The 14,443-nt window shown below is 35.3% G+C and overlaps 1 protein-coding gene across 7 annotated transcripts in view; it reads left to right on the top strand.

Moving 5' to 3' along the window:
• dnajb1a (DnaJ heat shock protein family (Hsp40) member B1a) overlaps window positions 1-14,443 on the top strand; it is a 260,604-nt gene that overhangs the window by 244,626 nt on the left and 1,535 nt on the right. For 2 of the 7 annotated variants that reach the window (XM_073939337.1, XM_073939342.1), the window contains exons 4-5: window positions 12,176-12,270; window positions 12,362-12,927. In XM_073939337.1, the coding sequence (XP_073795438.1) occupies window positions 12,430-12,927 (498 nt within the window). In that variant the 5' untranslated portion in view covers window positions 12,176-12,270; window positions 12,362-12,429. 7 annotated transcript variants of the gene reach the window in all.

Raw genomic sequence — 14,443 nt, 5'->3', positions numbered from 1 at the left:
CCCAGAATAGTACAATAATACATAAAATAAGAGCAAGCTGTAAATATCATAAAATAATGCTCTTTTGACACTAATTTTGATCAAATCAAACACTGAAATAATTGTTTGTTAGTGTAATATTTCACACCACGTTGATTTATGCCATAAAACTTGGTAATTTTCAGGAATCGCTTTAATCATCAATAACTGATGTTGCTACTTGCTAGAAAGTGCTGGTCTGAGTGTGCAGTTGGGTCTCCGTACCTGCCGCTTCACTCAACCCAACAGCAGGGGGCAATGTCTGGTCTGGAAGTGCAGGTCTGTGCGCGCAGATCTGAGCGTGCAGTTGGGTCTCCGGGCCTGCAGCTTCCCCTTACTCCTGCAGATGGGTGTACTTGGGCAGTTTTACACCGCTGTTGTTTCAAATGTGTCCAGTAGAGGGTGGCAGCAGAGTGTTATTATGAGTCTCCAGAACTTTATCATCAAACCAAACACGACACCAGAGGCACTAAGCCTAAAAGAAAATGAATGAATGAATAAATGAAACGCGACACCATGAACAGGTATGTTACATACTCGTTAAAAATATTGTTTAGCAAACGTAAAGCTTTTTTTATCAGGTAAATATGAGTGTATGTAAATACGTAAACATACTATTCACATGCAGAGATAAAACAACAGCAGTGTGTGTGAGCTAGCTAGTATACAGTCTTGCACAGAAAGGATTAAACACAGTGACAGAACCACTTAGAGAATGTACATTCACTGAGTCACTGACAGAGATAGAAGCATCACGTGTTGTTGTCTTGTATTAAATAAATGCTTCTTATTTATTATTGCTATTCAGATCTTGAAATTTGTGAATTAGCCTGTAAGTTTAAAAACATGTTTATACGTGTGTCATTTAGAAAAGTGGCAGTTTACTTAATACATAAAAATAAAAAATGCACTTGAATACAGAAAGTGTTTTTTACTACGGTAAACGGGTGGGTTGAGCCTATTTGGCTTATTTAGAACTCAAATGGCTATGCCTGTCTTTGTAATACAGTGAAATACTAGTATACAACCCATATTAAACAGACATCTTAAGTGTAGTATTGAATTTCTACTTATATACATATTTATATATATATATATATATATATATATAAATATATATATATATATATATATATATATATATATATATATATATATATATATATTTATATATATATTTAAATATATAAAATATATATTTAAATATATATATATATATATATATATATATATATATATGTGTGTGTGCAGGAGAGATAATTAGTTGCATAGCGTCAATAATTTATGGGTCTTTGTTTCCGTTTAATCACCAAATGGCATTCGAGCTATAAAAAGGGGAAGACATCTAGAATGCGTCACCTGATGGGCTGCGGCACCGTGAACGCGCTTCCGTCATTCCCTCACCTGCCGAAGGCACTTGAAAAACTAATCTGGTTGAATATTGCCCTGCTTTGCTTAAAGTGTTTTGCTGTGATTTCCACCACTAAAGTGAGTGTAGAGACTGAAAAAGCTGCGAGAACCAAACGCTGGTGCGCGGCTGTGTTTGTTTTGCTGTGCCGGCTGTTTGTTTCTGAAAACTACATGATATCTGCCGTTTGATTAACCTCGATCCCCTTCGGCAACCTGTAATAGTGAGCTCCTGTCGGGCGCTCAGTGCTGTCCTGTTTTCCGAAATTACTTTGGTTTTCTATTTTCCTAAATTGTTTTTCTGGTTTATGTTCTGTTTTTCAGATTTATTTTCTGCTTGGGTTAATTTTGGTTTATGGGAGGATTGTTTAATTCATTTTATTTTTGTTGGTTTATTTATTATTGTGTTTGAGCCCCATTTCCCCCATTCGGTTCGTTTGATTGTATAAATTTTCTATAAAGTAAAATCCTCATAATTTTGTTTATTTGTTTTGGCTGGATTTATTTGTTTATTTTCGTTATTTTTATTTATTCATCCAGCTTGTTTGGATTTTGGGGGGCTTTGTTTTCTCCTTACTTTATTTTGGTTAGTCTTATTGATTTTTGGTTTATTTTTCTTTCGTAATTCATTTGGCTTTAGATTGAACTTCTGTTTCCTCTTTTGTTAAGGTGGGATGTAACTGACTTGTTTTCATTATAAACTTTTCTTCAAATACACATGATTTTTGTTCATTTTTGTAATTTCTTCCTTGTGTGCGTTTTTATTTGTTTGTTTGTTTATTATTATTATTATTATAATTATTATTATTATTTATTTTTGCAGGGCATTGGTTCAAATTGACGTGTATGCTTGTGACAGGTCACAGGCACACACTTATTACTCACAGGTCACAGGGCCTGAGCAAATTTTATAGGTGATTTTTTTTTTTTTTTTTTTTTTTAGCACAATTTATGATTGTACAAACTACAGTGTCAATGTTGCAATATTGGTTTTAATCATGATTTTATTTAAGACTTGTTAATAAAGAAATTAATTTTGTACTGGGCCAATGTCTCTGAATCTAATTAGGGTGCTTTCACACCTACACTTTTGTTTCGGAACATATCTCGTTTGCCCAGTTAGCGCGGTCCGTTTGGCATATGTGAACAGGGCAATCGCGCTCTGTTCCGCGCCAAAGTAATCGCTCCGAGATCGCTTGAATGAGGTGGTCTCGGCTCGATTGAAACGAACCCTGGAGCGGTTCGATTGCAGTGAGAAAGCGATCCGATCCGAGCGCGGTTATCACAGTGTTTTATGCATACGTAATAGGCTTACGGCTATATGAAGAGAGAATTATGAGTAGGGCGGGAAGTTTCGCGAGTCTCCGGATGCCCGCAAACGAGTGATGATCTCCCGGTAATCTTGCGTCTCCCTCCCTCAAATAGGCATCGTTGCGCACCCTTCTCACCCCTCCCCACCGCGTCTCTCCTCAGACATGTCGCGCGCGCGCACCCTGTCAATCACCACCAAACCACCACCTCTCCTGACAGCTGAGCGGGACGCTGCAAAACAAACCCTGACACTCTGACCAATGTGAGGAGAGATTACTCGCACGTGACTTGTTTTAACTCTTTTGGTCCGTTTAGAAAGATTGCAGTGTGAAAGCGAACCGCTCCAAGAGCAAAGAGCAACAATGTAACAATTGTAATCTCTGTTTCGGAACAACTGAATCGATTCACAGGTGTGAAAGCACCCTTAGTGGAGCGAACTTGTGCGTGCCTTTTATAGGGGGTGCGTGTATTTTAGTCAGGTAAATTGTAGTAACTATTATATTGTGGTCTTCCTCCATCCGCCCACCCGTCACATCTATGTATTTTTTTATTTTCATTACCCTACAAGGAGCTGCGCTCCCCTAAAATAAAAATCCTAAAATCGCCCCAGGGTGAGTGTATATCTGCAGCTGAATCACGTCTAGGCTGGATTTGTCATTACAACGGCTTGTCAGACTACAGTCCTATCATCTACTTGCGTTTATGGTTTTCACTCCCTACCACAGGCGGCGCTCGCGCAGGCACAGCTGCAGCATCTGTGCAGAGCGTCGTCGAGCAAGTAATTTTCTCGTACTTTCTGCGGACCGTCGCCGACGTTGACAACTGCAATACAGTGGAAGGTTCAAGTTTTACATCGATTAAAGTTAAGACAGCTTCGGAAAAATGATCGTATATATCTGGGACGGGTCAGTTGTCGTGTGCGACAAACAAGCATCTGGATAAATAGCTTACAGACACTTTGATGAACTCCATCCGAGCGCTTCATGTTGAATAGGACAGAGGGATAGAAGGATCGTTTAAAATCGCTCAAGTCCTTCAATATTTGGAGGATATCTACTTATGGAAAGAGACAGTTGATGAAAAGGGAATTTATAATAGAGTGTTGTGATGGGAAAAGATTATTATAGGATCCTGGGCATCGAGAAGGGCGCCTCGGATGAGGAGATCAAGAAAGCTTACAGAAAACAAGCGTTACGGTTTCATCCCGACAAAAACAAATCAGCCGGAGCAGAGGATAAATTCAAAGAGATCGCCGAGGCTTATGATGTGCTGAGCGACGCCAAGAAGAAAGACATCTATGACCGATACGGAGAGGATGGTGAGAGAGCTGACACTGTCCCTAGATAGATAGATAGATAGATAGATAGATAGATAGATAGATAGATAGATAGATAGATAGATAGATATTTCGTTTGATTCTAATCTTATGTTACTTATTAAATCAATAACAGATGGACATACTGATAGAGAGGTAAGTATAAGATAGAGATGGATATATAGATAGATATTTCTTTTGATTCTAACCCTATGTTACTTAGGTAGGCTAAATTGTTTGTAGTGTATGAGTGTGTGTGGATGTTTCCCAGAAATGGGTTGCAGCTGGAAAGGTATCTTGTGCGTAAAAACGTGCTGGATAAGTTGGCGGTTCATTCTGCTGTGGCGACCCCGGATTAATAAAGGGACTAAGCCGAAAAAAAAAAAAGAATAAATTAATTTAGGACACAATCATCGACCAATACTAGAAAAAATTCCACCCTGAAATCTATTATTAAGTCATTCTTTTTGTTTTTATTATTTGCATTAAAGCATAGGTCACCAAACTTGTTCCTGGAGGACCGGTGTTTTACAGATTTTAGCTCCAACTCTAATCAAACACACCTGAATAAGCTAATCAAGGTCTTAGTAAATATACTTGAAACATCCAGGCAGATGTGTTTAGGCAGGTTGGAGCTAAATCCAGCAGGGAAACCGGCCCTCCAGGACCAAGATTGGTGACTCCTGCATTAGAGGCTTTCTCAAAGTTTCCATTTCTAATAAAAATATATTGCATTTTGGAATACAATTTGCAAATCTCTGTTTATGAATAAATTATTTACCTCATAAGATGTCAAAATTAACAACATACTTGAATGTTTTTTGTGTGTGTAAAAAAGAGCAAATTACATATTTTAAAGAGAGCCTGTAATTAACATTTCATTCCTAAATTAAAAAAAAAAAAAAAAAATAAATATATATATATATATATATATATATATATATAAATCTATTTTATCTTATTTAATTTCTAAAGTACTTTGTAAGAAGACTACATGGTTATATCATAAATGCACCCTCTGATTGGTGCTTTGGACATTATTAAGTATTCCATTAAAAAATAGCTAAAACAAATATATGGACAAAGAGTATACTGTACAAATAATAGTAGTTTTGGATGGATTGCTATTGCCACATGTTTGGCTTAAAGGGTCACGAAACACCTAAACAAATTTTTTTGAGCTGTTGACAGTCGTATATGTTTCCCACGCTGCTAAAAACACTATTAGGACACACATATTTCACTTAAAAGTGAATTTGGTTGTTTTTGCGTCATTTAGAGCAAATTCGTACTTCCGGTTTGAAGCTAATTTTTGAAGCTGCGTCACGGCCATGAGATCTTAGCGTTTGTTCCAGGGAGTACCGTATTACGTCCCTGAGTGTGCTGCGTTAATTCATGATTAAAACGTGGTTCAAATCAATTAGTGCGCTCTATTGTGAATGCGCTGCAGCTTCGTTAATATGCATAATAGCTTCGAAGACTCGAGAGGTTTTCGCATCTGGAAATTGTGAAATCCGGATTTGCTGCTCGTCTTCTTTAAACAAAAAAGACGCGGCTCTAGTATGTGATGATTGACCTGTCTCTACAGATTTTGTGTGTGATCAGTGCTCTTTCTTTGTTCATTCAGATGGCAAAGTTAGTTCTTATCACCAGCAATACTCTTTCAGTATTTAAAGACAGACCTTAGTCAAAATAACTTCTTAGTTACTTAGTTTACATTAATATCACTACAATATTATGGACTGAAAGATCGGCTGTAAATGATGCTCTCTGAGTGTAAACGTGAACACTGCAAGCAAACTATTGCCGACTGTCGTGTTTAATTTTCACCGCATTTTGTGACAAGATAGTCTACACACAAGGCTTTCTGACCTACAGAGTGCCTCTGAGTTACCGAGAAATGCAGAGTTTTTTTTCTCTTATACGACGTGGATATCAAACATTCCATCGTCATTAAACACAGTCACTCTTTCTCCCCTGTGTGTGTGTGTTTGATTTGCCTCGGTGAAAATCATCGCATGCCCAAATGGGAACTCCCATTTTTATTCAAATTCTTCCCCTTTTCCTCCCCCGACACTCCCACCCAAACAGAGCTAGACACACCCACTTTCCTGACTTTTTCCAAACTAGGGGTGTGAAAACACCCTGCTGAAACGGGGGGTTTCATGCCCCTTTAAAACAAACTTATTAAAAATAAGTTCTACAGTGGCAATTCCCACTATACTTCATGGGCTGTTTTAAATGCCAGTAGTTGAACAGCAGGTATAAATAAAGATGTATGCATAAAGACGTCAAAATGACACAATATATAAAACGCATATTTCATAATCTTTTAAAAAACTGACAAGTTATAGCAGGAGCATGATATATTTAATTTTTATTTGCAAAAAAGTTGAAGTTTTTTGACACGATACTAGAATCTTACTACATTTTTTGAAGTTTTCAGTAGGGTTGTCGCGATACTAGATTCTTATAATACCATACCAGGTGAAGTATCACAATACAGTTTTGTGATACTGCAATTCATAACTTAAATTATAAAGACAATGGTTAGAAATACTATATTTTATGTTATAATAGGCCTACTTGAATTTAATTTATATCTCCCTTCAGGCCAAAAAATATTATATGCACCTCACTTTACTTAAAATGTATTCATTCTTTTTGTTTATTTTGTAGATAACTGACCAACAAAAATTTAATTAAAATAAAGATACAAATTTTACCAAACTTTTTTTTTTTACAACACAGTTAGCATATACAAATTAGTCAAAAATTGTTTCTATGTTTCCTGTTGCTATTTTTTTTTAATCTATATTTCTCCCCAGTATTATCAGGTAACAATCCAAAGTAATTTAACAGTTCACTTTGTGAGTCATTCTTTTCAAGAGTGTCACGGTTGTTGTAGCTACTGAATCATCTTAAGAGGAACAGAAATGAACCGATTCAGTTGTGCTTTTGAACTTAAGCATTAGAAAACGTGCAATAGGCTACAATAAAAGGTGCAAATTGTACACAGTTTTGCAATCTTAAAAGGCTCCACAGACTATTAAAATAAAATGTTTTTTGTTGCACAAACATGTGAGCATTTTATGTGACTTTTTCACATGCACCATTATCTATTGTAGATAAATCATTAATGACGATACTACCATTTACAAACTAAAGTAGCACGGCCAGTATTTTGCCACCATAGTATTGTGATACCATAGAACCGGTAAACTGTGCAACCCTAGTTTTCAGTAATCATCATCAGTATTGAAGAGTCAGATTAATGGTAAAAAGACTGATGTCATGCTCCTTTGTAAAAGTATTTTGTAGTGGTTATAAATACAAAAATGCTGTATTTTATTTTGATAGATTTTGCGACTGCTGTATTTTGTAGTTTATTTTGACCTAAGGTATTTGCCATTTTATTTTAAAATACATGTCAATGTATTTTTGCCCAACCCTGGATAGATAGTTAAAAGAATAAGCAGACATACAGATGGACAGGAACTGTTTAACAGTAAAATTTATATGTGGGCTGACTGATAGATGGGTAGAAGGATAGATAGTAAGCAGATAATTGTAAATATCGACAAATAAAAAGATGGGTTGACAGACTTCTAGATATATAAGAGGTTGAATGAATGGATAGACTAATAGAAATCTAATATAATAGACAGTTTGAAGGTAAGATGAACAACAGATAGGTATAGATTTATGGATAAATAAGTGGAAAGACAGGCAGATAGATAGTAAGGGTGGTTCATGAAATTGTCGGTTCATTAGAATCAATGTTCTGTAGTCATTGTTTTAGTTTTGATTCGGTTTACATAGTAAAAAAAATCCTATTTTCACACTTAGATATATCATACATCGGCATAAAATACATAGCCTTATGTTCTGTTTACAGTTTAAAAATATATATTCTGATGGCAATGCAATCAATTAAACAAAAGAATGATGCAGCTTAATTTTAGTAATAGATAATTTTTTTCGATTATCGTATTCTGATACAGAAATGTTGCTATTTCCAAATGGCTTTTTATTCATTTGTTAAAACGTTTACAACTGTTAGCCTTAAACAAATTGTAGCTGAGAACATAACCACTATTTGTTAAATATAAAAGAATAAATCTGCATATATCTTGCTATAAAAACAAACACAAAATTTACTTATACTTTAGACTCCGAGTTGAATATGTGTATTTTGATATTATATTACATGCATTTGGCCTATACGGTGTAGTGTAAGTACATGAACTTTAAACTGATAAAGCTGAAGCATGTGAGTTTGCAGTTATAACTGAGAAGTAGATGTTGTAAACTCTGGATGAAACAAACTGCTTAACCAGTTGGATTTGCATGCACATCTTTCAGAAAATACTCCACATATCAAAAAAAATAAATAAAAAACTGTGAATCAAACTGTGACAATAGAATAGGGTTGGGCGATATCGACCAATCTGGCACCGTACGATGTCTAAAGTGAAACATCACGATGGACGATGGCATCGTCATCAGAGGCAGAGGTGAATTAATTATTTATGAACAATTAATTAGTTTTTAACAAATAAAAGCTGTTTTAGTTAGTTTTTTCTTGTTTCTAGTCAAAATATCTAAAAATACTTAGATCAAGTACAAATATTGTTTTGTTTTCAATTTCAGAAGAATTAGGTCAAAATTAAGATTTTTTATTTCTTTAAAACACTCTGTATTATCTGCCAATAGGGTAAGTAAAGTTCTTGCTTTGAAATGTTGATATTTGGACTAGAAACAACACAAAAATTCTAAGTAAGAGAAAAATTTATTGCATAAATTATATAAATTCTGTATAAATAAATAAATTAATTAATTAATTAAATACAATTCTGTGACTCCTGGTCAACTATAATTCAGACTCAATGTTGCATATCTTGCGATGTGACTATGTGATATATGCTCACATTGTAATATAGATGCTAATACAATATATTGTGCAGCCCTAGTGGGAAGATTTTGATGTATTGACGATGGATAGAAAGCCCTTAAAATGATTTGTGTCTTTCAATTGGTTCTCCTTTTAGTACTTTTACTTAGTTGGATTGACTTTGAGAAAAACTGTCATGTAGCAACATCTAAAACTGTTGTTAATTCTTTATCACCAGCTGTACAGTATTTAGTACATACTTGGATTTCAGATAGCGTAGGGCTTTTTTGAATTATTCATTTACATATTTTGATGATTTTTTTTCTCTTTTTCTTTGATACTCTCAATCTCAAGGCCTCGATATATCTATTGAATTTTTTTTATTCCTCATACAAAAATAAAAAGAACTTTTAAAATTAATAATACAAGCAGATTCAAGATCAGCAAGGTTTAAGAGCTGTAGTTTAAATACTCTTTTCAGTCCAAAAACCCCTTTCATGATTTCTATTGAGCTGTTGCAGAGGTTTTCATTGCTATTGAACAACTTTCCTTTGCAACTACATCTTAAGTTTCAACTTTTAAAGCAGCTTTTGACTTGCATCTGACCTCGGCAGACCGAATGTAGAAATGATAGACTGCCATATTAAAACAGTGGAGCTACTGAGCAATATATACTTGCAATATAAACATTATAGAGGAATATTACTTTAGTTTTACAGCTTTGGAATTGTTTTTCATAGAGGATTATCAGGGATTATTCTTCAAATGTGGATTACCCATTTAGCTGAATTTGATTAATAACACTGCAAAAAACAAATTTCATACTTGTTTTTTTTTTGTCTTGTTTCTAGTCCAAATATCTAAACATTTTTAAATCAAGAATAATTTTCTAGACAAGCAAAACATATTGTCTTGTTTTAAGAAATAATATGCCTAAATTAAGTGAGTTTTTATTTAAAACAAACAAAATAATCTGCCAATGGGGTAATCTAAATAATGTTTTGCCTAAAGGAAACAGTCTTATGCCAATTATTTTGTTTTAAGGCAAAACTCACTTAATATTGGCATATTATTTCTAAAAACAAGACAATGTTTTGCTTGCTTAGAAAATGCTTCTTCATATAAGAATTTTTAGATATTTAAACTAGAAACCAGACAAAAAATCTAAGAAAAGCCTTTTTTTTCAGTATAGCAACATGTCCGCAAGCTCAAACCTTTTTGTGCGCAGTTTGTTTCTTATAAACAGGATTAGATCCATTTCAGTTCAAGCGAAGGTGATAAAAAAAATATTTCTTGCTATTTCAGTATTTTAGCATTAATAGCAGTTCTGAGATTGCATGATAATAGCCAATATTCTCAGATTTCTGAGATTTTTTTTTTTTTTTTTATAAAGAAATCTATAACTTACACAACAGAAGTCATACATGCACATTGTTGACATTGTCGCTAATAGGCTGTTGATTTGATGCAGCGTAGAAGATGCAGATACTTCTCAATTATCAAAATTCTATTTAAATTAATTTAAATAGCTATTTACAATGTATGACATGGGATTTAGAAACGTGAATACTGTCACTATGGGACTAAATGTATTATTAAACATTAGGATTTTGTTTTATGAGATATACTTTGCGATAAAAATACAATTTTATCATACGATTTAAAAAGTTCTCTTTGGAAAGTCTTTAATTTTTATTGACTGGGATGATTTTATAGGGGAGTGAAATATAAATATTTTTTACTTTTATTTATTATAATAAACAAACTACAGTCATAAATAAACACAATAAAGCAAATACTAAAGTAAAACAAACAGTGCTTCATGGTACAGAAAGTGAATAATAAAATGTAAAATAACATTGCATAATCTTCATCATATAAATAATTCATTAAATTATTCTTCATTAAACTTCTTTTTGTGCTATTAAAATGCACTGTCAACTCTCTTAAAATGCTCACACAGTCACAGGCCAAAAAACACACTATTATAGTCAAATTCTGCAATGTCTCCTCAAATCTCGTGTGTTTTGATCTGTGGATTCTGGTCAACTATAATTCCAACTCAACATTGCATGTCTTGCAATGGGACTATTATAGATGCAAGCATTGCGATATCGATGCTGAAACAATATATATAGTGCAGGCCTTATAATCATGTCCTTATGCTGCTGTCTTTCCACCAACGAATCGGCACATTGATGATCGTGATTTTGAGGTTCGATAGATTGGACAGACTCGAGCACATGTCGTAGTCTTTGATCAATTCATGCAGATATTTTAATTTAATTTATAATTAGATTCGAGGAACAAACTCTCTGGTGAGCTGTCTTGACTCAAAACAAACATTGTTTTGGCAAAATATTGTTCAAACTGCTGTTATAACTGATTTAGCTTGAACAGAGTGTCTGCAGGGCTTTAAAAAGTATTAAAAGTTGATAAATCAATGTAGCGAAATTGAAGGCCCTTAAAAAAAATATTAAAAAGCCTTAAATGATAATTTGCAAGGTATTAAATTTTACATGTTTTTGATGATGCAATGTATGGTTGCATGCTGAAGTTTGCCTAAATTGACTATGTTAATATTAGGAAACAGTGTAGTTAATGAAATCCTACTAGATTTGACATCATGCTGCTTTGTTTACTGCAGTAACCAAGGCAAAACCAATATTTCTGCAGTTCTATAGGCGCCAACCTGCTGAATTAGCTAGATTGAATAGATTGTTATTCAGTATATGAATAATGTTTTAGTTTTGGATTAACTTCTTACATTAATATTTAGCAAACATACTGTTAGTTAAAATCTCGCCAGTGTTTCCTGATGAAAAGAGGTTATAAGGTCTTAAAATTTAAGGAAAGTCTTAAAAAAAGGTTTTCAAAGGTATTGAATTTCACTCTCTGATTCCAGTATATACTCTGTTGAAGTATATCAGGCTTTAAATGTGACATGTATATGTTCAGGGGCTGGTACAATGAAGCCAGATAAGCTAGCTAGTTAAGTTTCAGCTCAATTGCACCAATTCTCGGTTTTAGGTTCCATGAAGTTAGTTCAACTCATCTCAGCTGCTCCGTATTAACATGCCAACAAAGTTATATTAAAGTCGAGCTGCCTTCAGATTACCTAAGATCCAAAATTGGTGCAGATTCATTTCATTGTGCTGGCCCCAGTTCAGTTAAGCTTCAGCGTGACCTCTGGTGACCACTTGAGTTTTCTCTGAATGCTACAAACACAGGAGCATGTAGTGAGGAATCTGCGAGGGACTTAACGAAACCTCCACTGATCTCCAGAATAAGAATTGAATCTGTACCGAGTGACTGGGTCATTCCTGTGAGCTGGTTCTGCTTTTTTATATGCTGTTTCTTATAATTCACTGAATATTGACTTGTTGTTTCACAAACATCTTTTTATTTCTCCTCAGGGCTCAAAGGACATGCCGGAGGCGGCACCAATGGCCCTAGCTACACTTTTCATGGCGATCCTCATGCCATGTTTGCAGAGTTCTTCGGTGGCCGTAGCCCATTTGATCACTTTTTTGCATCAGCTGGAGGCCCGAATGACGGCATGGACATTGATGACCCATTTGGGGCCTTCGGAATGGGAGGGATGGGTGGTTTTCCCAGATCTTTTAAATCTCGGGTTGGCGGTCCTCATGGCAGCCGAGAGAAGAAAAAAGACCCTCCGGTGGTGCACGAGCTCAAGGTGAGCCTTGAGGAAGTTTTCGCCGGTTGCACAAAAAAGATGAAGATCTCCCGTAAGAGGCTGAACCCGGACGGCTGCAGCATGCGCAACGAAGACAAGATCCTCACCGTAGACATTAAACGAGGGTGGAAGGAGGGCACCAAGATCACCTTCCCCAAAGAGGGAGACGAGACGCCCACCAACATCCCTGCCGATATAGTGTTTGTGGTGAAGGACAAGATTCACTCGGTTTTTCGGAGAGACGGCTCTGACATCATCTACCCTGCAAGGATATCCCTCAGAGAGGTGGGTGTCTAGTGTCTGCTGCTCAGATAAAGTTACTGATGCTTCAGTAATATACACCAGTGAACTTTTGTTAAGCTATTCAAATGTATTCATTGAGTACAGTGGAGAGATTTAACAACCCATTCTCTAAAAGCAGAGTTTGTGCCTGGGAAATCTGCTCCTGAAGTAAATCTTAAAGGGAAAGTTATGAACATGCGCAATGTACTGACACTGAGGAGAGTCGTTATTTTGGTTTTATATCTGCACAGAAGTATTCTCGTAGCATCACAATACTCTGAACCACTGAAATATGTAGTCTGTTTTGTGGATGAGTTTTGGTATTTATTTGGAACTTTGAAAGAGTCAACTTGGACTGCATGATATATCATAAAAGTATTGTTATAGCAATTATAGTATCGTAACGCAGAGAGGGACAATAAATAAAAACTTTTAAGAATGCACCAAGATGAAAACTCTGAGCTGTAACTGGAAAACTTTGTACCCGAATAGCCAGTAGATTTTGTTCCGCTGTAAGCTAGGTGGTAAATCTAGAGCTGAAAATAAGTGCTATTGATGAGAGTAGAGACGAGAGGTAATGGCCTATTTCCACTCAGCGGTAAAATACAGTATGGGTCGGTAGGGGTCACCTCTATCACACTTGCATTTCCACTACCAAAAGGTTACCAATGGTAATTTCTGTATGTCAGAAAGTTGCAGTCAACGTCATTCTCACTCGAGGAAAAACTTAAAGCTGGACGGGTCGTTCATATATCATGAAAAGCACTTCTCACAAAAAAAAGATGCTTCATACACATAAATACTTGTGTATAAATGTTCATCAATAACCTTTCTATGAACATGAACTGCAGATCAATAGGTTATAGGCGAAATAGCCTACTGCAACATCTGCAATTATATAAAATACATAAATAAATGCAACATATATGAACACATACAGCCCCTTACAGTCTTTGATATGTTACCAGTTAAAAAAAAAAACTACACACAGCATGCATTTAGTCCCTATTTGGGTTCAAAAACATCACGCAACATATAGCCCACAGTCAGAGCAAACCTCTCATCTGTATCTGTAATCATTACCAGCACATCTAACCTCTTGTTAGAAAGTAATTCTGTCATTCCAAGTTTATAATAGTCCAAAAGGTGATGATAATAGTCAAACATGGCAGTTTGTTCATGTTTTAGGTTGCTGAAAGAATCATTTTCTCCTTAGTGTTTTTGTGCATCAGTCTTGTCAGAAGCGCTTCAATAATCATGCACATGTTATTGTCATCAGCTCAAGAAGTTTGTTATTTCAATATAGATGTGCACTAGAGCTCTCTTTAGAAAGTAAAACCACTCGCGCATTAGACGGCCTTGTAAACAAAAATATGACACAGTGTAGATTCTGCTCTTCTTCTTGGCTTTTTGGCACCTTTTGACAGTGGAAACAGCCATAAAAGCGTACCACACCGTACCACTCAGTGGAAACGGGCCATTAATGACAACAGCCAGTAAAAGTTTTTAATTTCTGCCC

The sequence above is a fragment of the Danio rerio genome, chromosome 3 (assembly GCF_049306965.1).
Source record: "Danio rerio strain Tuebingen ecotype United States chromosome 3, GRCz12tu, whole genome shotgun sequence".
NCBI classification, from domain to species: Eukaryota; Metazoa; Chordata; class Actinopteri; order Cypriniformes; family Danionidae; genus Danio; species Danio rerio.
This window is presented reverse-complemented; position numbering and strand designations above follow the sequence as displayed.